This window comes from Rhodnius prolixus, unplaced genomic scaffold (genome assembly GCF_049639745.1).
Source record: "Rhodnius prolixus isolate KJV_2025 unplaced genomic scaffold, Rpr scaffold_3, whole genome shotgun sequence".
NCBI lineage: Eukaryota > Metazoa > Arthropoda > Insecta > Hemiptera > Reduviidae > Rhodnius > Rhodnius prolixus.
Window position 1 is genome coordinate 10,144,815 of NW_027411603.1, and position 24,365 is coordinate 10,169,179.

Sequence of the window (24,365 nt, forward strand, 5' to 3'; positions counted from 1 at the left end):
GATGTTAGTTAGTTTCTTAATTCAAGGTAAAATTCAAAATGCACTGTAATTTAATTAAACATTTTAGATTTTCAGATACATTGCTGATACTATAGTACTGTCTGCAAAACTGTTCATCAATAGAAGACCAGGTGGTAAAGACGTAAATCCATTACCTAAGAAAATATACCTACAGATTTGATTTGGGATCAGTCGTATTGACGACTCATTTCATTCACTATTATTTAACTTAATTGGTTAAATGTGAGCGAATGTAAGGCTATATAAGTCTTATGAGTCACTAACAAGATAAATGTGAGTGAAAGAAGGTCCTATTTAAGTCTTGAAAGTCACCAACATGGTTAAATGTGAGTGAAGGGAGGTCCTGTATAAGTCTCATGAATCACAGTCCATTGAAGTTTTCACAAACTCTGTAAAGATTTTATTAAACTTATTGTAAAAAAGTTTATAAATTATTTTTAAATAATAAAAAAATAGTTGAATAATAATATTATATTTATTTTTTCTTTTAATCTCTTAAATATTAAGGAATTAAAAATAATGAAAAAAATACGAAAAAAGAAAGCATAAAAAAATAGTTAAAAATGGCTGTAGCGCGTGAGGCTTACACCCAAATGCGGAGAGGGGAAGATGACGTAATCGTAATTTAAATCGATACGTGCTCGGGGGGGGGGGGATAAATAAATACAAAGAAAATATTTAGTAATGAAAATGGTCAAGAAAACACTTACCTTTAACGCACCGGAAGCGAGCGCACACAATATCCGCCAGGCGGTGAAGGATCTCTAATTAAGCGGTAGAAGGGAATAGGAACTATTAAAGAGCTTAGGTAAACAAGTGTGTAAAGATGTGTGTGTGTAATGTGTAGGAATATTGGGGTTCAAGCCCAAAGAGGCGTATTAGAATTGGAAGTGAGGTAAGCGGAACAGGGAAGGGTAATAGTGCACCAAGTGCACTAGATGCGGATGAGGAAGAAGTAATAGTACAATCAATGCACTAGATGCGGATGAAGCGAAGTGCTAGATATCAGCGGAAGTGTCTCTTAGCAGGCTGAGATGCAGTAAGATGTACACCAGCAGGCAGACTCGAGTGACGTAGGGCTGGAAGCAGCCGATGATGAAGCGTTGCGGAAGTACGAAAAGCTGTACTTGAAGCGTTGGTCCAGCGGACGCGTACTATATCTGAATTGTCAAAGTTGGGTGTTTTTCAACGTTACGCTTTTTCGTGCACTTTTTGTCGATCAACCCTTATACAACTGTCCTACCGGACAGTTTTAATGCAGAGCAGGGCCAGACGTCGACTCGTTATGAAGCGGTATGGAATTGAGGAGCACTAACTTATTTGCACAGAGTCAGCGGCGTACTCAACTACAGCAGACGGAAAAACCCCACGGGTACGAGAGGATGATTGCAGAGGAAAAAGAGAGAATAATAACTTCGATCATAATTGGTAATTTTACCTTAAGGAATTCGTATGCGGCTAACCGACCACCGAAAGTACTTGTTCTGAACAACCTTAATAGAAGCCCCATGTACTAGAAAAATTCACTCCAAATTAAATTAATTAACTAATTTGAATAAATCAATCATTGAGGCCTTACAAAGATACTTTTACAAAGCAACATAAGAAGGACTGTCACATAAATTCCTGGTGTTTCTGAACACAAATCCAAGCATTTTCAATAGTTTACTTCCTACCATGAAGATAAGTTTAAGAAAATGTAATTTATAGTAAAAAAGTTACACACAAATGTTTGACGTTACCATACCCAATATAGAACTATTTAGCGTATAGGAACAAGAGCATTAATGCTCAAACTTATATCTATCTAACCTCAAAGGTTTAATTTAGACGCTACGATTCCTGGAGCTTCAATTTAATTAATTTATGTGTTATTTGCAAAGGCATCTTTTCTAACAAAAGTCTTAAAAGCAGATATGTCTGCCTCTTACATACAGTTTCAGTATTTTTTAAAATGTAACAGCGGTTTGCATTAATTCCACTCCACAGACGGCAGAAAATTCCCACATCTAGGAAATCCTGGTGGAACAGGCGGAAGATCGGAAAGTTCTCCAACTTGAAATACAAGGGCCATACCAGTTTCCAAATGAAACGTAAAATGACAATGCATGTACCAGAAACCTGAAAAAATTATTGAATAATTAATACACTTTAAAAAAATTACACATAAATGTCGGGTGGGCAGACTGTTATAATTACTATAAAATCATAAGTGAAAGTACGGACTCGTAATCTCTAGAAAGATGTTCCTCCACTTGTAATAACTCGTAAGCTCTTCTCAAGTTGTCTGACCACGCGTCATTTTTTATTTCTCCGACCCACCTACATCTCTATCTTCCCACTTACTGCGCTCTGAAGGGTTTACACTCTAGCATCTCCTTGGCGAATGGTTTTCCATCATTCTCATGGTATGCTCTGTCTAACCTTAAACCTTAAGATACAGTGAATACAATTTCATGTTTGCCGTATTCTCCAAGAATCCATCTAAGGCTCTAAAGGGCCCTTTCCTTACAGGCAATGCTTTTCATTTCCCAGTGACATCGTAAGAAGAGAAAACTTAGGGGAAGGTAGCTACACTCGATACCGAATCCCCATGTAGAAATTAATGCAATAACTACTGAGCTAACATACTCCACATTATTATTATAATAACTATTTTCTATTATTTTGAGAGGATTAACATTTATTCAAAAACAGTTGCTAAACAAAAATATGTTAATCTGAATGTTGAGGCTGAACCAATACCGATTCTCAGGTCACCTCGTGAACATTCAGTCTTCGATTCGAATGTAAATGCTTACTTAAAAATTACTTTTAATATATACAATATATACAGGGTGTTCAGCAAAAGACTACCGTTACTTCGGGAGGCGATTCTGGGCATCATTTGCAACAAAAAAAAATCCATATAAACTATGGCTCGGTTCCGCTCCGTTTTATTGGTATTTTTAATTCTATGTTTTTTCAAGGTATTACAACTTTTTAGCAAACAGTTGCCTATATTTCACATGCTACAGCAATTTCAACAAGCACATTAGAAAGAAAGATTTTTATTTATTAAATGAAAATATAAACATACATACATCCATTGGAGTGCCAGTAATAAATACTAGAAAGAAGATTAAATTTCCTTTTAAATAAGCAAATTTATATTTTAAAACAAAAATATCAAGTATTTCACTTTGTGGCCCAAACATAAGAAATAGCAATTTTCTAATTTTTACCAAAAACTGATTTTTGATTCATTTTTCTCAAAAATATTGTATAAGTTTAAAACGTGCACTACTCATGAAATACATCTACATACAAACACCTTTTGAAAGGTATATCACGAATAGTGGCGTCAAAACAGCGTCGGCATTATGAAAGGAATTCACCTACCATAAGAATATAATTGAAAAGAAACATCAAATCCAGAACCATTTTTTACAAACGTGTAATTTAATAATTAATTAATTTAAGAACTATAATCAAAAATATAAAGTTTACATTATAAATTATAAAATAAAATAAAATATTTTTGAGAAAAATAAAGTCAAAGTTTTAAGAAAAAATTAGAAACTTGCTATTTCTTAAATACTTGATATTTTTGTTTTGAAATATAAATTTGCTTATTTAAAAGGAAAGGAGCCGAATCGAGTCATTTTTTTTGTTGCAAATGATGTCCAGTGACGGTAGTCTTATGCTGAATGTATACATATATACATACCCACACACATACACCCACAAATACACACACACATAAATATACGAGTTCCATAGTAATTCCTTAAAGAGCAATAAAGCGCAACACCACTAGGTCCATAACAAGTATACTTTTGCAAAATCATGGTAATTGTTGCTGTGAGATCGCATGACTTTAGACATAATCATTATGTTTAAATATACCTCACAAAACTTCCCACTTACCTGGATTATCAGCAACAAAACGAATAACAGCATATCCTCCGAGAGATAATGTAATTGTATCCTTCATCGGTGCAGTAGGATTCCTCACTTCACCATTATCTAGACGCCTATTTAGTTCTTTTAGACCAGCAGCAGGATCAGAGCTAAATATACCTTGTTCCAGAACGTAGAAATGGTAGCCGTGCAAATGGAATGGATGTGGAGGAGGTCCGTCACCCACTGGTCCTAAACAAAGTAGAGCAGGTTTCACCTTACAACAATTTTGATGAGCTAAAAATCTTTAAAATTAATGACTTCATGCATACCAGTGAATTCGTACTTCAAAACAACCGTAAGTATTTCCAATTTAAGTAAATTATAATCTTCTTTCCTATTAAAAAACCAATATTGTATTTATATATATATTCTGCAGAAAAAATAGTTTATGATTTGTCGGATCACTTTTTTTTTTATGACTCTTTACTGTCTTTTAGACGGTAGTGAGCTTCACGTAGAAATGCTATACTACATAAATGAACTATCATGCAATAATGAAATTCTTCACAACATATGGTTTATCCTCAAGAAATATTCATCCTAAGATGGTAAAGCTTTTTAAGAATCTGTATCTTTATTTAATGGCAGCTGAATTTAAATATAGTTGTACATTTTTCAAAAGTACTCTAAATAAAAAGCCCAAAATGTAAACACAGATGAAAGTTGTATCGCCGACTCTATCCTTATTAGGGTTTTCCATCATTATCTGAAAAAGTATGGCGTCCTTATTTATATCTATCTCCCGCTCCACGATGTCAGGAAACTGACGGTCAAAATGCCCCTTACGCTAGTTTAAAGCTCCACCAGACAAGCACAATAAACGGAAAACTAATAATTATAACGTAAAAAACTACTGAAGATTTCTTCTGTATGCTATGTGAAGATTTCGTTTTGTCTCTTGAAGAATATAATAATTGTTAAACTTTTTTGAATTTTGGTTATTACTGCAATAAAACTGTCCCCTTGCCTTGGAAAAGGAAAATAAAAGTCAAGAAATTATTAAATTTATTTTATTCCCATCTCTATCCAAATCTTATTTTATCTGAACAGTATAAAAAGAAGTATCAGCTTCATTGAAAGCACAAAAGTTTTTGCAAACATGTACAGTTTTTTATTTAACTGAAATTACCACGGCAAACCAAATTATTGCAAATTTATTTCTGAAATTGGTTAAGATTTACAACAAATGGCATAAACTTTTTTTAATATCAACATTAAGTACATTATTCTGTACAAAAAATAGTAAAATTATACTTCCTTTCAGCCGATCTCCTAAAATATGGAATATCATTTACATACTGAATTTTTATTAGTGCTAAAAATGTGGATAGGTCCACAGTGCTGGATTATATCTTACATTTTATCCGTCGGAGGGATACAATAAACATGCGAGCTGCGAGGGATGTAATGAAAGATAAGAACCTATTGGTTACACTATTATAGTGGTACACTATTTTTTACCTAATCGGCTTGTCACATTTAAATGACAGATAGGGTAAAGCTTTACCCCACAACTTCCCCAAAACTCCCTTCCGATTTTTCTGAGAAAAAGTTTCAAATAAAAGTTATGGATGCAGATGTGTGCAATAGGCGTTTAAATTTTAAAGGTGATCTTTGTTAGAAAAACGTTTATTTTAAAGAAATCGTTTACGAGAAAATTCCCAAAATCTAACAATTCGATTTAGTGAACTAACACTTTTGTTAGGATGAATTTGAACAGAACCTTAATAGTTAAGGGATGGGCAGTAAATTAAAAATATCATTTCTGCTTATTTCCGTTTTTTATTTATGCTGACCCCACAGATACACACTACAAAGTCCAGTTTGTAAAAATCACGTTTTCGAATTCTCAGATGGTTTAAAACTTGAACCGGATGAAAATTACGTAAGTATAATACTTTTTATGATAGGTAAGAAAAGTAAATAAATAAGTAATACCTGGTGCTAGTTCAGCTAGTACAACATCCACCACAAAGTTGAGAGGAACCTTCACAATGTATGTACAAATACATGTGGGAGCTCGCGTACATTGTGGCTGGCAGAAGTCGTCCTCAGGGATATCGTTATACTGGCTAATAAGTGGAGAAGAGGGTGACGCATACGATATATTGTTGACCATCGCTCTAAATGGAACCTTTAGAGTAGGAGCTAAAAAAAAAAATCCTTTATTAGATAATTCTTTTAATTCCAAAATTAAGAATCAGCGACAGCTTTTCTTTTGATTTTACACACTTATGCTATAAACAAATATTTAATAATATTGTATATTAGATGGTAGACGACTAATCAAAATGACTATGTAAGAAGTCAAGTGAACAGTGCGTGTGTAAGCTGAGTATTAAACTGACTTTAGAGCCAAGAAAGGTCAAGAAAAAGACAAGGAGCTGCACTGGCATGCCTACTATCTAATTCACCCCCTGAAAAAGTCATAGGGGACTCGCGCATCCAGACGACAGGGACAATATTTTCAAAGTCAGTTCAATTGCTAGGCGATGCGGACGACCTTGATATCATAGCGCGATCTTCGTCGTCCTTAATAAGTGTATTTGTGGCCCTACAGAGTGCAGCACTAAGTATGGGCCTCACAATCAATGTTGCCAAGACCAAGTATATGTTCACTGGAGCAGGAGGAGATCTGCAGGGCCGAAACGTCTCTTTAGGCCTTAACACATTTACGTTTCTTAGATTCTTATATTCAGTTAAACTCGTTGAACAACACATCCGCCAACGTTCACAGCTGTATTTAGTTCTTTATCAGGGCTACACAATAAAAAGAGAGATATACATAAAAACGTGAATGATAATCTAAATTCTACTTTCTGAAGAACCAGAATTTTTCCCTAAAGTTTTTTTAGCTCTGATGAAGAACTAAATAAAGTCCGAAACACTGACATACAATCGTTTCTTTCTACTGACCAAAGTTCAAGAATCTTAAAAAAATACTAGTAATATTACTAGTATTATAATAAATATGTATTACAATCTAATATTTCGAAGGCAACTTCATTGAAACAGTCCAGACATTAAAAACTTTAGCAGATAGATCTTTAAAAATATGCTATGAAACAGACTTGCCTACTTAGAATTTTCAAAAACACATCAACAACGTATTTATAGTAATGTACTGAAGCCCTCCCCTGCTGGAAACCCTTCCTGACAATCTGAAACCTTAAAACGAATTTCTTAGGAAAAACGTTTTAATTATAGATATATATCATTCAAGTTTTTATGTATATCTCTCTTTTTATTGTGTTGCTCTGATAAAGAACTAAATACAGCGTAAACGGTGGCAGGACAATTTTTTCTTTTTACTTGTAAAAACTCAAGGAACCTAGTAATATACGATAGGATCCTACCTAATAATCTATATATATTATTAGGATACATTATATCAAGAGTTTACCATTCTTAAAGAAACTCGTTCATGCTGTTTTCGATAAAGTCGCAATTGAGTGAAAAAACTAATCAGAAAAATGGTAAATAGATATAAATTGTTGAGGAATTTTGATCGCTAACGTTCTGTCGGGTACCGTGCCTATCCAAATGATATGTAACGTTAGAACGTTTTTTTTTCGAGATAGTGTTTTCATACATATGCACTCACACACAGAACATTTTTAAAACCTGCATTTTTGGAATCAGCTGGGAATAGGCCGGAATCCCGGACGATTTTTGTCCATAATTAAAAACCGGTATTTTTGTAAAAATACCGGTATTTTTGTATTACATTGGTTGATAAAAATTGAATTTATACACAATTTATCATTTTTCAGATAAAGAATTTAATTTATTATCTTCAATTATTGCTGCTCTTACTCCTGTAAAATTAACAGTAGATGCATTATGCCGAAAAGATGCAAATCTTTTGACGGCTGACGCTTCTTTGACATTTATGTTAAATACTCTTTCCCAGCAAAAATCTACAATTGCATTAGAATTATTGGAAGCATTAAAATCTCGAATTTCACTGTGACGAACTGAATTATCACAAATACTTCAGTATCTGAAAAAAGGCTCACAAGATGTTGTAGAAGTATTTAAACGCATATCCAAATTTACAATCATTAAAAAAATTGTAAGCTTAACAAAACGGCTCACACATGAAAATCTAGAAGATACAGAAGATATGGAAGTTGTGCAAGAAACATCCCTTCCAATATCTTTTCAAATTAGTAACGAAACAATATTAGAATCTGACAAGGTAAACGTAAACGCATTAAAGAGAAAACTACAGGCAGCAATAGACGAAACACTAAATACTTCACCCGTGCCTGCGTTTAAAAAAATTCCAAGTCTGGAACAAAAAATAAAAGATGAAATTACTTTTTTTGAAAAAACAGGAACCAAAGGAACGTATTTACAAAATGTGTATGATTTCTTAATGACAATAGTGCCGACAAGTGTAGAATCAGAAAGAGCTTTTTCAGCGGCTGGTTATATTTGTACGAAAATTCGGTCCTCGCTTGATGATGAAACGATTGATTGTTTATGTTTTTTAAGAGCATACTTTAATAAACAAAACGCAAGTTATTAATATTGTTTCATAAATACTTTCAATTAATTATATTTTTCGCTTCTTTAATTACATAATGCCATGCGAGCCTATTATATGTAAAAAAATAAAACATAAAATTTAATATGTACTTTTTTTATTTGCACGATTTTTTTATCTATCTATTCCTACTCTCTATGTAATAAAATTAATAATATCTACTCATTTCAGAACAATATTTATTAGATTTCAGCAATTATTTGTTAACAAGTCAATATAATATCTGATGTAAGTAAAAATATAACTAGTAAATTTTTTATTAATAATACCGGTTTTAATACCGGTATCCCGATATTTCAAATATCAAATACCGGCATTCAGATTTTACTTCGGTATTGTAAGCCCTAGCTGGGAACAAAACTAGTGTTTCCGAAAACGTGACTTCTACACACTTCATGTTACGTGAGTTAAAAGAAAGTAAAAATTGAAACATTTTTAATTAATTTGTTAAAATTAATTAAAAATGTTTTAATTATTTATTTTAATTAATTTAGGAATAAATACCATAAAAATAAGTCTTGAATTTGCCAGGTACAAATAATTCTTGGACGTCATAGTTATACTCATCGATTATTAATGGTATCCTCAAATCACCTTGAGGCATTGACAGCTCTTTCGTAGGTGGCTGAACCGTTCTTAATTGAAATACACAAAGCTGATTCGGTGCTGAGCCATTGCAGTATGAAAATTCAGGATTGAGGCTCTGGAATAAAATACATATTGAATTCGCAAACATTTTTTTGAACAATAATAGCTATATCTATAGATTTCAAACAGCATTGCATACCTTGGTGAGGGCTGAGATCATAATTCAAAGTGAAATAAGTAAACTGGATGAATTAAAAAACTATTAATTTTGATTTTAAAAAAACTATTACGATCGATCGAATGTCGGGACCGAATCTTTCACTCTTTGTAAGAATTTAATTTAAATCTTCTTTTATTGAAATATTTTTTGAAAGCTCAGACGTTTTCCTCTTGTACCAAGCGAGAATCGTTGTGTCTTTGATCCAAACATTAAAAATCTATTTCATGATTTCGCCGATAAATCCACATTTCATCAAATATCACAATTGTTTCGTAGAACGCTATTATAACCTTTTAAAATGTTTTTGCAAAACTTAGGAGAATGAAAAGATTTGAAATGAAAACAATGAAATGTAAGAAAGATTGTCTCTTCTTGTTGCAAATGCAGCTTCTCCCGAGGAGCGTTGATATATTTATTCTAAAGGTGATGTCTCCGCATTAAGAGAAGGGGCAAATTACGCGAATTTTGGTTGAATGCCAAATAAAGAGAGGCCTAGAATGCTAAATTCTGACTCTTCACAAGAATTTAATTTAAATCTTTTATTTTAACAGATTTTATAAGCACACAGACACTGAATTTCTGACCGTTTAAATTATCTTCGCAAAACTTAGGATACTGAAGAAAGATTGCATCTTCTTGTTGCACGGTCCGGCCCAATACTCGACCACTTACTGCAACAAGTACTTGTGAAAAAAGCTATAGCCCGACTTTGTACAAAAAACAGTTTTGCAAAAACTTGTGAAGAACGAGAACTAAACTGTACCACACTTAGTTTCCTTGAAGTTTCCAAGTTAATGCATTTGAAAACTGACAAGAGTTAAGAGATAGTAAATGAACACAACGCTGTGCTGGCCACTGTTATACTTGGTTAAACAGAAGTAAACAAAGAAACAGGACAAACAAAAGAAAGAGAAAATTTCTTTAGAGCATCAACAAAAATGGAAGCCTTAAAATAAAAAAACTGACATTAAAACCAAGCTGCAGTTTCTAGAACCAAAACAATCTTCATTGATTTCATTCATCATTTTAAAAAGTGGTAAACAAACAAGAATCAATCATCAAAAAATAATTTTTTTTTGTGATCTTCAAAAGTAAAAAAGAAGTCATTGGAAACAGATCGATTTTCTATACGTAAAAAAAAATCATATAATGAACTGCGAACGAATAAAATTCGTAAATGGAGGGCACATTGCAAACAGTTCTTTAAGTTGCAAAAATGTTTGATAAATACGAAAGTTACTGACTCATTACAAATCAATAAACAAGCAACTCACCACAGGTCCTGGTGCAGTTATGTTGCCGTCTGCTGCAGGTATTGAAGGAGCTCCTGCATATCTTAATATTGCTAATTGTTTCGAATCCTTGCAATTTCCTGAACCTTCAACAGCTATCCAGTAAGATCCAACTGCTTGACTTGCATTTAAAAGCACGTCGTATTTTTCACCTAATTACACATACATGAATTATTCTATATCAGATTTTAGGACTTATTACAATCTATAATTTAAAATATAACATATTTCAAATAGTGCAACAGATTAATTAACCGAAAAAGAATATACTGTCAAAATTTGCGATTCGTGGCATCTTAAAAATAATTTTTCAATATTTTGTTCAGTTACGAGTTTTCTACATTTTCATTAGAAATTTTAGAAAAATTGTGGATTTGAAGAGTAGAAATCTGTTCTGTGTTTTACAGTATTTACTCTATCCTTTCTTTTACTTCTAATACTAGCACGTCTTCAATTTCTGTTTCCCATGGTTTTTTATAAATGTTTAAGTTAGGAAAAAGTCATTACAAGAATAATATATGGAAGAAGTTTAAATGAAAGAGCCCGTTCAGGAAAATTATTAAGCGTTTGTAATAATTACATCCTCCAATATGAACTAAGAAAATAAAGAGTTTTGGATTGTATTTTATTTGACGGACGAACGTGGTAAATATACACTGCAAATTTCAAAAGATAATATTAAAAATATATTTTTTTGTTGGTCTAACCAATATTATATCTAAAAATTAAAAAGAGGGAAACATTACCAACATAGATTGGATGAAGCACTATGTCTCCCAAAATTAGCACTCCTCCAAAAAATGTTTTTATTCAAATGATTATAACTACTTGTTTAATTGAGACAATGTGGTATTGAATGTATGTTGTAAGAGTAATGCTAAAATAACTCCATTGGAATGACACAACCTCTTGGAATCAGCTTGAGATTTACATGTAAGTCCACTGTCTTATAATAATAGACTTTAATTTATAATAATAATAATCACATTATCAAAGGGATTAAAACCAAACACAACTACTTCTTTTTGAAACGTTTTTTAAAGAAAATTTCATATCTAGTGCCATTTTTTTTGAATGTACAGCTCTGTTACTAAAGTAATGGTTTGATTTGCTTAGATTTAATTTTGTTATTAATATTGGCAGCACATTAAAACTGTATTTACTAGTATAAAAATTTTGTTACAATTTCTTTTTACTTTTAGTGTTTTTATTTGTCCAGTGCCCCGCCAATGCTGCTTACTTCCTTTCTGTTAATCGATTGTTTCAGGTGATTTCCTGCGAGCACGGAAAAAACCTAGGTATATACTATATTCTACTCAGTCATGCTAATTTTGGTTTAGCAAAAAAAAAGGTGGTTCATCGTAGCAAACACCTGAAATAACATTACTGTAGGCTTTTAAATAAATGATAATATTTATAGTGATTTTTGTACGAAACAAGCGAGATTTAAGTAAATTAGAAAATGCAGAGTATTTAGATATTGAGGTTTCTAACCACTGTTAACATTAATGGTGTCCACGGTAGTAGGCTCAATATCTCTATCACCTTCTCCACCGACAAGCGTAAGTCGGTGACTTTGTATGAAAACTGACACATGGCATGCAATACTTCCTCCATTGATCACTCTAAATCTGTATGTTTTGTTTTGCTTTACATTGAAGGTTGTGACAGGAGGTTGATTTTTGCTACCGACATAGGTAGCAAACTTATTCCAAGACTTCTTCTTTTTCTGAAATATTAAGTATATCTTATTAAAATATTCTGTTTACAAATTTTTCTCATCCAATTTCATCCACTAGATAAACTGGAATATAGTACCGTCATAAAATTCATCGTTTTGGATGGTTAATCGCCAACGGAATCCAAAGTTGGTGAATGTTTTTTAAAATAAACTGCTTATTTAATTATAATATTGAAGAAGTGATAGATAAATTTAAACGTGATCATTCTTATCTAGAAGATGTTTCACATTATGACCAATCTAAAACTACAAATGCAGATTAAAAAATCGAGTTCTACTATGCAGTATTGGACGATCGGCAATAACTTTATGCAGGACACTTCCGTTAATTATCAGCGCCAACGATAAATTCTTCCGAGACAAAAAAATTGACATAAAAAAAAAATCAGAAGAAGATTTTACGTTTTATAAGTGATTTTGATGAGAGAAAGTTTAATGAAACATAGATGCCCGTATTAATTAACTGCTGCAAACATAAATAAGTTCAATTTCCATTTAAAAAGAATTCAAGTCCTTGTGCGCGATGTATTAATGAGATGCAGTTCCACCACTGCAGGGTATACATCAATCAGATCACCAGATTTCCAAGTGACTTTCCTCTTTTCCCTAATTTAAAGAATTTGTGGCTAGAATACCTCTTGGCAAAATGAAGAGTTGATATCATCCACAGGTGAGTATTTTTTTGCAACTTTAACATTATTGGAAAAGCGTTGGAATAAGTGCACTTAACTGAAAGAGTACTACATAAGAAAAGATACATAATTTTATGAAACATATGAAACTAAAAACAGATTATTGCACAGCCAGAGTCTCAAAACTGAGGAACCAAAGGCATGACACATACCTTAAAAATTTTATATTCGTCGTGGTTTTGTTTAAATCAAAATCCACCTAAAATAACATTTTCTGAAACTGAAAATGCAAATAAATTTGTCAAGAATTTGGGTAGTTATCACCATTTAAAGATAATTGTTAAACAGTTTTCCAGAAAACCTCACATAACTGAATATCTTTAGTAAACTTCCGGCTGATGGATTATGGCTGCAACCTTAGATATCGGAAATGATACTGGCATAAAACGGAGAAATTTTTTCGCTAATTGACCATACTCTTAAATACGAATTCTAGTTAAATAAAAAAGTCCACATAGAATTCTCCAAATAGAATTTGGGTCTATATACTTCTCATTTTTCCTTAGTTCCTCCCACTTTCTTATGTGCAACCAAATAATTTCCAAATCAACTCACTCTCAAAAGCGAAGAAGATAAGTTCTCTCGCAGTTATTATTGTGACTAAAAAAATGTGTGTACTACTGATACTAAACTAATCATCGGCAGAAATCTATCTAAACCAAGTGGAGCTTAAATGATGTTTTTTTTATTATTTCGCCATATTTTCAAACATAGCTCATTTTTTAAACTTCGTATATTATTAAGGGGCCTTATAGTATTAATATTGCTAGAATCTCGAATATGAAGAAAAACAGAAACTCGAATATGAAGAAAAACAAACAGGATATGCAACTTTATTGATTAGGTTGCAGTTTTTTTTTTCTAAATTGTGATGCTGACTGCTTTAACATTAGAAAATCACTAGTAATTGGATCTCTTTCCAAGAAAAATCCAACGAAAACGAAAGATGAAAGCTGCGTAGGGCCCAAATATATGTTAGTTGGTTATTCAAATTAAACGAACATAATAAAACATTCATAATGCCTTGGTTTTAAACCTGATGTATGAAAAAAACGAAATACATGAGCTAGCTTTCATTTTAAAATCATAATACTCACAGTAAATATTCCTCTTCCATTAATTAAATAAGAAGGAGCTCTAAAACCCTTTAAACGATCGGCACCATCTCCTGGAAAACTTTCTTCGACGAGGAAATTTAACCAGTCTTGGATCAGCATAACATGTTCTGGAAGATCTTCATCAAAATGGAAATTAAATTCCTTATTAGGGTTTTCTCTAATTATTAAGGGTCCCATTGGGCCATCCTGTTTTTGGAATCCTGTAACAGAATGAACCGTTTTATCGAGATTGTTCACTCTAAATAGCAGTATGTAGTTAACAAACAGGCTTAACACTTTTTTATTGCATTTATAAACCTTGATCAATCAATTCTTTTTTTCATACATGAAATTTTTCTAATTATTTTCAATGTTATGTAAAATTTGACCTTAATAGCAATTTGTAAGTATTTTGTAACAAAAGGGTTAATATTATTTTATTAGATTTGTTTATCAGCTGCAGTTGGAACGAATTTTTAATTTAAATGTTTACAAGAAATCTATGATCTCTAGAAATTGAAGTTTGAAGTTCAAGTGCAACTCTGCCGATCATATGAATTAGTGTTTTAAAATGTTGTATATAAAAAAAATATATATTTAATAATAAATGCGGGAATACTGCAATATATTATACAGGTTAGATTGCAGAATGGATGGCAAGATAACCGATGCAACCGCGTTCGAGAGAGGTTTGCTGCCTTCTTTCTGACAGAACATGTACATCCTTAGCCAAGCTCCCGCGATGCATGTGTTTTTCAATTTACAATGATCCGTAAATTCCTAATAGCCGCCTGACATTGTCCAGTACGTTGGAGTAACATTCTTTAATGCTAACGTCAAGGCATTTTGCAATGCCACTTAAAAGATCGAGTCCTATGAGGGCTCCTCAGAAACACAGCTGGGCCAAAAAAACTGCCGCCTCATTGCCCTAAAAAACCGATTGTCCGGGCTACTAATGCTATTTAAAATTTCCAACACCCCACACTAGCGTTAAGCTGAATTCTTTGGTACTGGTAGCGTGTTAGGTTTGCTGTCCGAGAAGTTGACCATGCAATTAATTATTTCTCGTCTTATTACTTCACAAAGGTTTATAATCATCATTGTTTGGAAAATATTCTCTAAAACGCAATGAATGATTTGATCGATGTCCTCGTATTGTAATATGTGTTCACTCATCCCAAGTTAGCTGAGTGTATAGGCATGGATCTATCTTATTAGCTGATTATGGCGACCGTGTTAAGCGCCGACCCATCTTATCCCACCCATTTAAAATTGATTTTAAATCGAGAGAAAAATTTGGCAATGCCAAAATTTCTACCTGATCTTTAAGTGGAAAAGATGACTAATTCTTGCTGTGTAAGACAGAGAAATTTAATTGTTGGAAGATGGCTACAGCATGAACAAGGTATACAAACTGGTCTAAATTCTCGTCGATGTACCAACGAGCATTGATTCAACTTTGATTAATGACCAAAGCCTTAGTACCTTTGCTTACTTGGGTCATATCTGCTGTAACGCTTCTCCTCCATCAGTAAAATGTCATTTACGCCTTCAAACTTTCACAGTCATCAACGGTCGTTTCGCCACAGATAAAAAAGAGGAATAAGGAGGCATTTTTTATTTTGCACGCTCCTTAGAACACGAACTGCATGAGTAGTTCAGATTATTTCATCAATGAATATTTGTTAAATCTAACGTTTGGTTTATACATTTTCTCATAAAATTTGCATGCTTGTAACTTAAAACAATCTTTTTAAGACTTACCTGAATGGCTATGATAAAAAAATGTCCCTGCATCTTCTGCATAAAACTGATATCTGAAGGTCTCTCCTGGCCCTATTGGGCACTGAGTAATTAGCGGAATACCATCGTAATATTGAGTGCCCTTTTGTCGCATTCCGTGCCAATGAATTGATGCGGAATCACTCGGCAAATGATTTTTAAGATCCACCACGATTTTATCACCTTGACATACCTGAAAGGAACATTAAGTGAAAATTCTACATTTATTCAGACATATTTAGAGTTACAGAAAGAAAATAAAATACAAAATCTCTTATGGGAAGCAGTAATGCGACCTTCTCATACTGTAATTATTAAATTTTATTTATACGCACAGGCTCTTTCCCCCGGTCTATTCTTTGAGATATTCAGAACACGCAAACTAATACCATAAAATATTTTCCAATAAAAAATACTTATTTCCTAATAAACTAAATGTAGAAAATTATCTCAGATTGCATCATATCCTTCTTAATATCAGACAAAGAAAAAGTAAAGTAATTATTAAAATGCTTCATTTCATCATAATTAAAAATGAGTTAAAGCTTTCTCATAGTTTTTGGTATTAATAATGGACAACTGTTATAATAATTTATTTTCATTGAAAAATAATTGAACGACATTTTTAATCCAATGCAATGCTAAATAGATTACAGATTAATAATTATAAATGGAACTACTAATCTGCAACCAGTTTATAACTTTTAGAATTATAAAGCTGAACCTGAATACTAGGTCCGGGTATCATCCTATTAATTGTAGTAATTCCTCTAGGAACACCGTTTGCTGCCACACAATGTGGAAGGTAACAATCGCTCTTCACTTTAGGGCATTTACCACATGCTCTGTGAATCAACCAAAAAATGAAATAAAATTACTAAATAATTGGGGTAAAGATTTTTTACTCTGGACGAAAATCATCTTTAAGTCCCTTTAAAATAAACTTCACCAACTTTAACACTGAAAATTCTTTTATTCTTTTATTTATATAGTAGAAAACATTTTTTTATGCTCCCTTAGTTGCATTTTATAAATAAAATTAAGCTAGAAATTGGAAAGATTCGAAAGTCATAATTAAATTCTATATGGATAAATCTTTAAAAAGTATTTTCCACAAGTTGAAACAAGTATTTTCCCAATTGCTGTGCAGAAAAACCCTCTTCGCCATATAGTTACGGGCTGAAAATGTACTTGCGCGAAAGGACTCATTTCGTTAAATCACGGCAGTTCTGCCATCCGACCTCAGGCTTCCAAGTACACAAATTATTTGTAATGGGTTATTTGTTTGGCGTCGGGGACAGTTGTTTAGCGTTAGCCAGAGTGCACAAGCGAGGAGGCAACTGTCATCAACCCCCAACCATAACCTTAGAATTGTGGACCTTTCAAATTTTTGTAGCCTGATTCCGTAAAAAAACTCAATAGTTTTGTGGGATACAATGGAAATGTCTTAAAATATGTGGATATATCAACACCAATGATGAATAAGTAGGCGTCAAATTTGGCGAAATTGGGAAAACTAATGCATACACAGTCCTATTATTTTGCGAAAATGAACTACTCCCAATTTTCAAATTTCCAGTAAATAAAATATAACGGTTCTAAGACATTTTCTTTTTACATAATTCTCAAAGTAAAAAATGATAAATTACTATCTAAATTCAAATAGTTATGACTACAAAACACTTCATAAAAGTTGTAAATTAAGAAATTAGAAAAAGCAAACCTAAAATTAATAATACTTACAGACTCATAGTCGTATAATGGAGTAATTTAAACTTATAGTAACACAGTCTTGGTACACCATCACACTTACGAAGGCAAAGTTTGCCATTTGAATCAGAGCTGCGACTATGAGACTTATTAGACAAAGATTCCAACGGTTGCACACTCCAATCTAATTCCGCCACATTTCCATTAACCAATCCTGTAATCAGAGAATAAATTTTTTTTTTTTTATTAAAAGCAAATTTATTATTAAAATAGGTTCTTAAGTCCAAGTTAAGTTTATACTACGAGTATGATGACCAGCCACCCCAGATTATGGCGGTGCGTCTCGCTTAGGTGCGCATTCTGGAATTAACAAGTCCTTTAATAAATTTAGTTCCTACAGTATTTCTAGATCGGTTTTATTTTCGGAGCGTTGGGATGACGGCATTAGGTATATTATATCCACAATGTATTTTACAGTATACCAAAGAGTTAATGAAGATGTAACCTCGTTATAAAATAATCTCGTCAAACTGTTTTGTTGGTTCACTAATATTTCTATAAATTATTAGCATATAATTCATTAATTTAATTGCACAGCATAACTTTTCTAAAATTACCCTTTTAATAATTAAAGATCTTAAATTATTATTACTATTCTGATTAGTAACTTAGATCGCCCATTGCGATTGGTATTTTACAGCAGTTAGTTCTACATATTATCTTCCTGAATGTATTGTTCAATGAAGTACGAAGCTATCAAAACTAAATTTTATGCAATTGTAACAATTTATGTTTGGAAATACATTTATCAGTATGTTTACCTATATTTTACAAAATATTTAATAACTTTCTTGCCATAAACTGATAATTTAATTTCTGAAGATTGATAAAAGTCCAAACCGTAATAATTTACAAAATAAAAACATACTATGACGGATGAAATCACTGTTAGTGACTCTAGCCATGTATAAAAAAAGAAAAGAAAAGAATTTGGAGTGAACACTTACTGACTTTTAGTAAGGTTTGGCAGTTGTAAGGACATTCCCCAAATAAAAGTTATATATCTATGTGTACACATTGCATTCAAATGTTTAGAGAAAATCCTCGTGGCCATTTTCGAAACTTCCTTTTATGGAATTTTCTTCAAACACCGAATTTTAACTAATCCTCTTTAAAAATACAAAAGATACAGAACCGTGAGTTTTCATTTAGTGTGCTCTTCTGTACGAAGTTGTATACAATCGAGAGTACAATGAAAATACAAAGTTAAAACCAAAACATAGGGAAAATTTATCAGTAAATTGGTACTGCTGTTTGAGGGGTCTCGATCTCAAACTATTCGAGGTGGATATGGATTCTATTGGGCCATTTTCTTTAAGCAACCAACCAAATATTTTATTTTTTTTAAACTCCAATAATTTCTAACCACTCTAAATTTCCATATCTCATAAAAGAAGAAGAAGAAGAAAAATAAATTAAAATACCTGCAACACCATAAAAAACTGCAAATACATGCAAATGAAACATTAATCGGAAAAACATTTTTCACTTCGTAAACTGAAATGTAATAAATAAGTTGCAAACGTTAAATTTTGCTCTTACCGATAAACTGGCTCTATCTAAAAGGGCCAAATAAAAAATACACATTTTTATGTTGTAAATTAGGCAATAAGAAAGGCGCTATCTTATAACCAATAAAAAGGAAGGGGCTGCCTTAATTAATTAGTGCTTACCTGATTTTTTAAATTACCTGAAAAAATTTATTATTTATTGTTATTGGTTTTCTTGGCACATTAACCATAATTGTTTAGGGGGCCTGGGAAAAACAACACATTAGTATTCACAGTTACTTCAATAAAAAATTAAGTTAGCATTACTAGAAGCTTTCCGGTGTTGCTTAGAAAATGACGAACATTTCGTAATGGCTATAGTTTAACTTTAAAATTCTCAAAAACCTTACCCCTCCAAAACCTTGGAACTATCAAAGCTGTCTTGAAAGCTCAGAATAGAAGAAAGGAGAGAAGCAGTGGTTTGGTCTGGTACCAATTATACCCGCTACTTCTAGCGGGAACATAAGAACATATATCCTCCTCCTCTCTTGGGTCTCTTGAGAAGTTCGAAGAAGAACAGGGGAGCCGATAGTCAGAGATAACTTAGTGATAGTACACCCTTCTTATTTCCACATGTTCCATGGTTGCCCCATCATGTGTTATCAGGAGTGTTCTGGCTAGGGTATGTTCGATTCACTGGCTCTCTAAGCAATTTTTGAAGTCGATTCTATCGCTACTAAAAACCTTATTTATGGCTGTTACTTTGATAAAAACCGAATTCTTAAATATACACATTCTTCTTTAACTTCCACGAGTAGTTCTCACCTGACGGTTATTAAACAATCCAAGTTTTAGTGTAACATTGAACAAATGTTTTACTCTTGAATAAAAGATTTCTCTAACTTATTTTCACTTGTAGTTTTCAAAAATAAAAAGTGTTTGTTTTGTATAATTTTAATTTTATAACAACCAGAAAATTTCTGATCTAATATTGACTTAATCAAAATGAGTACATTATTAACATTATTAGCAGTTCGCACTACTACCATGAGTTAAAATGGCTTTTCCCTGTCTACTACCGCCAGTACTTTTTTGCTTCATTCCTTTTCCAAGTTACCCAATCTCAAAAACCGTCTTATATTTTTCAACTCTTCAAGTTCGATTCATTCCATTCATCCTTGATCCATTCTCTCAATACTAGATCTCGTCCCTCTGATCTCTATATTCCCTCACACCTACTTCATCCTTTGACAAATCTTTCCTAATTCGCGCTACCTCTCTCTGGAATTCCTTACCATCATCTGTCTGCAATGCTCTTACCCTTTCTATTTGTAAATTCCTTCTGTTCAATTACCTCCTTTCTACTCAGCTCCCTCCGAAATAATAATTGAATGCATTTATTTCTTTCATTTTTAGTTTTATTTCTGTAAATACTTGCCTATTTTTTGTATGTAAATATACAAACTGTACATGTATTTATTCTAAGGGGGCATTAGTCCTAGAATTATAAATTTATTTTCATTTTATTAATAAATTATGTCAAATTATTATTAATAACTGAACAGTATTTTATTTTATTTTTTCAACAGGCTAACCCTTCAGACTAGATTAAAAACAATTAGAAGAAGAAAAAAAAGCCTACGATAAAATTCTTTCTTTTAAATATAGCGATAACTTTTTTAAAATAGCTCATGAGATAACCAAACGTAATTAGAAGAGAACTTGAGATAAGAGACGCCTACTGTTGACAACTAACAAAGGTAAATTACAAACAACTAACCTATAGGAAGAAAGCAAGATAATGAAAGTAAGGAAATGGTTAAGATATATATTCGTAATTGTTTTCCTTAACCAATGGGTAATCGAGAGTTACATGGTGATTTTCTTTAATTAGGAAACAATGTTTTAAGTTCTATTTTAATTAACCTTAACTTTTTGGAATTTTTCGACACAGCCTCAAATACTTTAGACAGATTTCTATCTATATCAGAAGATACATATGTACTATATACAGTACATACATATATATATACTGTATACAGTATACATTTTGTGCTGCCAGAAGCGAGATACAGACAGACCTTAACTTTATTTTTTTTCAAAGCGGAGGTAAAGTTTTTATTTCAAAAATAGATTTCTCTGCTTTTTTAAAATAAGATTTACTTTTTTTTGTGAGCAATATTTTTCAAGTTATGATAAAAAACGTTTCTTAAAATAAATTCAATATTATTAATCTTTTGCCCGAACGCAAAAGACACCAGATTACCGCACAATTTTACGTGCGCCACATATTTTTCGGGAAACTAGATCTGTTGTGCCAGACTTAATGCACCTAAGTCTTCCAACCCCTGTCCGTTCGTTTAATAATGGACTGGATATACTTCTCTGGGTGCGAGAACATCATAATTCATTCACATTGTAGTATCAGTCACGCATTAGACATCTCTAAATGTACTGTGTGGAAGATCTTAATACTAAAAACATACGATCTTATGAAGCCCAGGTGCTACAAGGCTTGCGCCCTGAAGAATGACTTGTTAAGGAATTTTTTTGGACGGACGAAAGAAAATTTATCAACGACGGCATCATTAACCGCAGAAATTTCAGGGCATGGAACGTGAGTTACATATGTAACCGGACATTAGTCTTTCTTAGGAACATGTAAGGTGTCGCCTGGTTGGTAATCAACTTATTGGACTATACATTTGTAAAGGAAGCATGAATGTAGAATTTTATCTTCGGTTCCTCGCCAATATTCTTTCTCTTCGCTTAGAAGTCGAAACTCTTGAGCGTAGACAAAGAATATGGTATGGTATTAGCATAATGGCTGTCCTGCTCATAATGTCAGGAATATAACAAGACATCTAAAAACAAAAATTGATGATCGTGTTATATCGATTCCCAGATTTGACACCCCCAGGACTATTTCCTGATGACTATCTCCTAAAAAACCAAGCAAAATTCTTCATAACTTTTTTCTTTTTTTATTTCTCTCAACTATAACCATTTTTATACACTTACGTTTATGACAATCGTGCCGAAATTGCATCCATAGCTGTACTAAGGCAGAGAATAATAGATGTCTGTAACTCGGTTGAAATTGAATCTATTTTTTGGTCGTAACACACAAATGGCTGATAAGGGCAAGTCTATGGAGGACGCCCGCCAGTTTGAGCCACATCTCTAATATTTTTAATGAGGATTAAGTTCATTAAAAAATGGAACTTTTTCTTCTTATTAATAAAACAAAATTATAATAATCATTTGTGGATTTATATTAAAAAAACGTATATTTGTAATCGTATCTTATAGTATATTGATTAACTAAATTTTACTTTATAAAAATAGAAGAATCTATTTATGAAATCAAAACTACACTTCTTCATTTCAAAAAATGAATGTTTGATGCTTGTACCTCGACTTTAAAATAAAAAATAACTTTTGCTCGTTAAATTTGGATTTCTAACGAAAAGCTTTTTCTTTTTTTTTTAGCTAACTCAGTTCCCGAGAAAGTCAATGACCAAATACATTGGGACACCTTATATAATAGTACACATAGTTACATCTTACATAATCATATCGCGTGAATTCAAAATAATTTCATGGGGGTAGGTAGTGTGTACCCTTAGTGTGATACAAGTATTATATTTCTTGAATTTGCCCAATTTTAAGAAAAAAAAAATGTCTTCAAGTTAAGACTAACCTAATGTATCCATATAAACGGACAAAAAAAAAAGTATTTTAAAAATCTTTATTATCCTCAATGACAAACAACAATAAAATCATTACTTCTCATTAAAAAGTTGAACCAAATTGCACGCCTATGCTGTGTGAGAGCTAGAACTGCAATTGAAAGTTCAACCAAGATACTAAAAATGAAAATGTGGATAGGTTCGCAGTGCTGGATAATATCTTGGATTTTATCAGTCGCAAAACATGTTTATTATATCCCTCACCGGTTTCGGACATCATCAGTTGGTGCCGAGATTTCGACTTACTTGCACTGCACTTGCTGAATCACCAGTTAGATGTTCCTGGCAAAATTCACTCTAAAGTAACGAGTTAGAATGATTAATTTATTGAAGTCTTTCAGAGATATTTACACAAAGCAACATAAGAACGATTGTCTGAGAAATTCCTGGTGTTTCTGAAGACAAATCCAAGATTTGCAACAGTTTGGTTACTATCCTGAAAATACGTTTCACACAATCTAATTTATAGTAAAACATTACACACAAATGTTTCACTGACGATACTAAACCCAATAGAGTATAGTTATAAGAGCATTCAAACTTACATATAGTACTCGTATATAAAAAAATTACAGACCTCATAAGTCCAATTTAGACGCTACAGAGATTCTTGGATCTTCAATTTAATAAATTTATGCAAAGGCATCATTTTAATCGAAAGTCGTAAAAATAAATATGCCTGTCTTTTACAGTTTTGGCATTTATTAAATAAAAAATTGGTTTATATTAATCCCACTCCACAGTCGGCAGAAAGTTCCCACATCTAGGAAATCCTGGTGGAACAGGCGGAAGATCGGAAAGTTCTCCAACTTGAAATACAAGGGCCATACCAGTATCCTGATGTAACGTAAAATGACAATGCATAAACCAAAAACCTGGAAAAGTTATTAGAATTATTACTATTTTTAAAAAAATTATCTAGATGTTGTGTGTGTAGTCTGTTTTAATTGCAATAAGATCATTAAAAAAGTCAACAGTACGGGCTCGTGTTTCGTTTTTATTCATTTCTATCTAAGAACGAAAAAGTTGACACAAGAGTTCAGTCTAAAAACGGAGGAAGCGCAGCTTCAAAAATATTTAAAATGAACAAATATTTTAAGTACAGAACTCATTTTTTATTTGAAATAACTATTGCAGTAAAAATGATTTTAAAAAAATCCTAATTTAAATCATGAATCATTTCAACTAATCAATGTTTCTTTAGCAATGAGCAACTTCTTTAATAATTTCTTCAACAGGAAGAAATTGTTATGATTCATTTTCTCTACATTCCTATAGATTATAAGGAATATTTTACTATGGTAATTTCCAACGTAAGATAAAAATTAACCGTGAGATAGACCGTAAGATTGTCTTTTTATTTTCATTTAAAATTAATATATATCTGTTTTAATATTATTGTTTATTTCGTATGAAGCACCTC

At 32.2% G+C, this 24,365-nt stretch overlaps 2 protein-coding genes across 7 annotated transcripts in view; both read right to left on the reverse strand.

The window, feature by feature from the left end:
- Window positions 1–401: 401 nt before the first annotated feature.
- Window positions 402–23,658, reverse strand: LOC141452394 (uncharacterized). Its single transcript, XM_074124503.1, has 11 exons — window positions 23,520–23,658; window positions 17,674–17,854; window positions 16,655–16,775; window positions 15,913–16,123; window positions 14,149–14,369; window positions 12,113–12,347; window positions 10,601–10,770; window positions 9,023–9,221; window positions 5,905–6,114; window positions 3,931–4,155; window positions 402–2,142 (listed from the first exon to the last, which is right to left on the reverse strand). The coding sequence occupies exons 2-11, from the start codon at window positions 17,679–17,681 to the stop codon at window positions 1,994–1,996; spliced, it is 1,749 nt and encodes a 582-aa protein (XP_073980604.1). The 5' UTR covers window positions 17,682–17,854; window positions 23,520–23,658; the 3' UTR covers window positions 402–1,993.
- LOC141452393 (uncharacterized) overlaps window positions 22,922–24,365 on the reverse strand; it is a 35,727-nt gene continuing 34,283 nt past the window's right edge. For all 6 annotated transcript variants that reach the window (XM_074124499.1, XM_074124500.1, XM_074124498.1 and 3 more), the window contains one exon: window positions 22,922–23,817. In XM_074124499.1, coding sequence (XP_073980600.1) covers window positions 23,669–23,817 — 149 coding nt within the window. In that variant the 3' untranslated portion in view covers window positions 22,922–23,668. The remainder of the gene's footprint in view (window positions 23,818–24,365) is intronic.

Excerpts from the sequence above, each read along its gene's own strand:
- LOC141452394 (XM_074124503.1), bottom strand. Across the intron at positions 9,222-10,600 it reads TAACTGCACCAGGACCTGTG|AGCCTCAATCCTGAATTTTC; the intron begins GTGAGTTGCTTG and ends ATTTTATTCCAG. Across the intron at positions 6,115-9,022 it reads ATTCAAGACTTATTTTTATG|CTCCTACTCTAAAGGTTCCA; the intron begins GTATTTATTCCT and ends TTTTTTTTTTAG.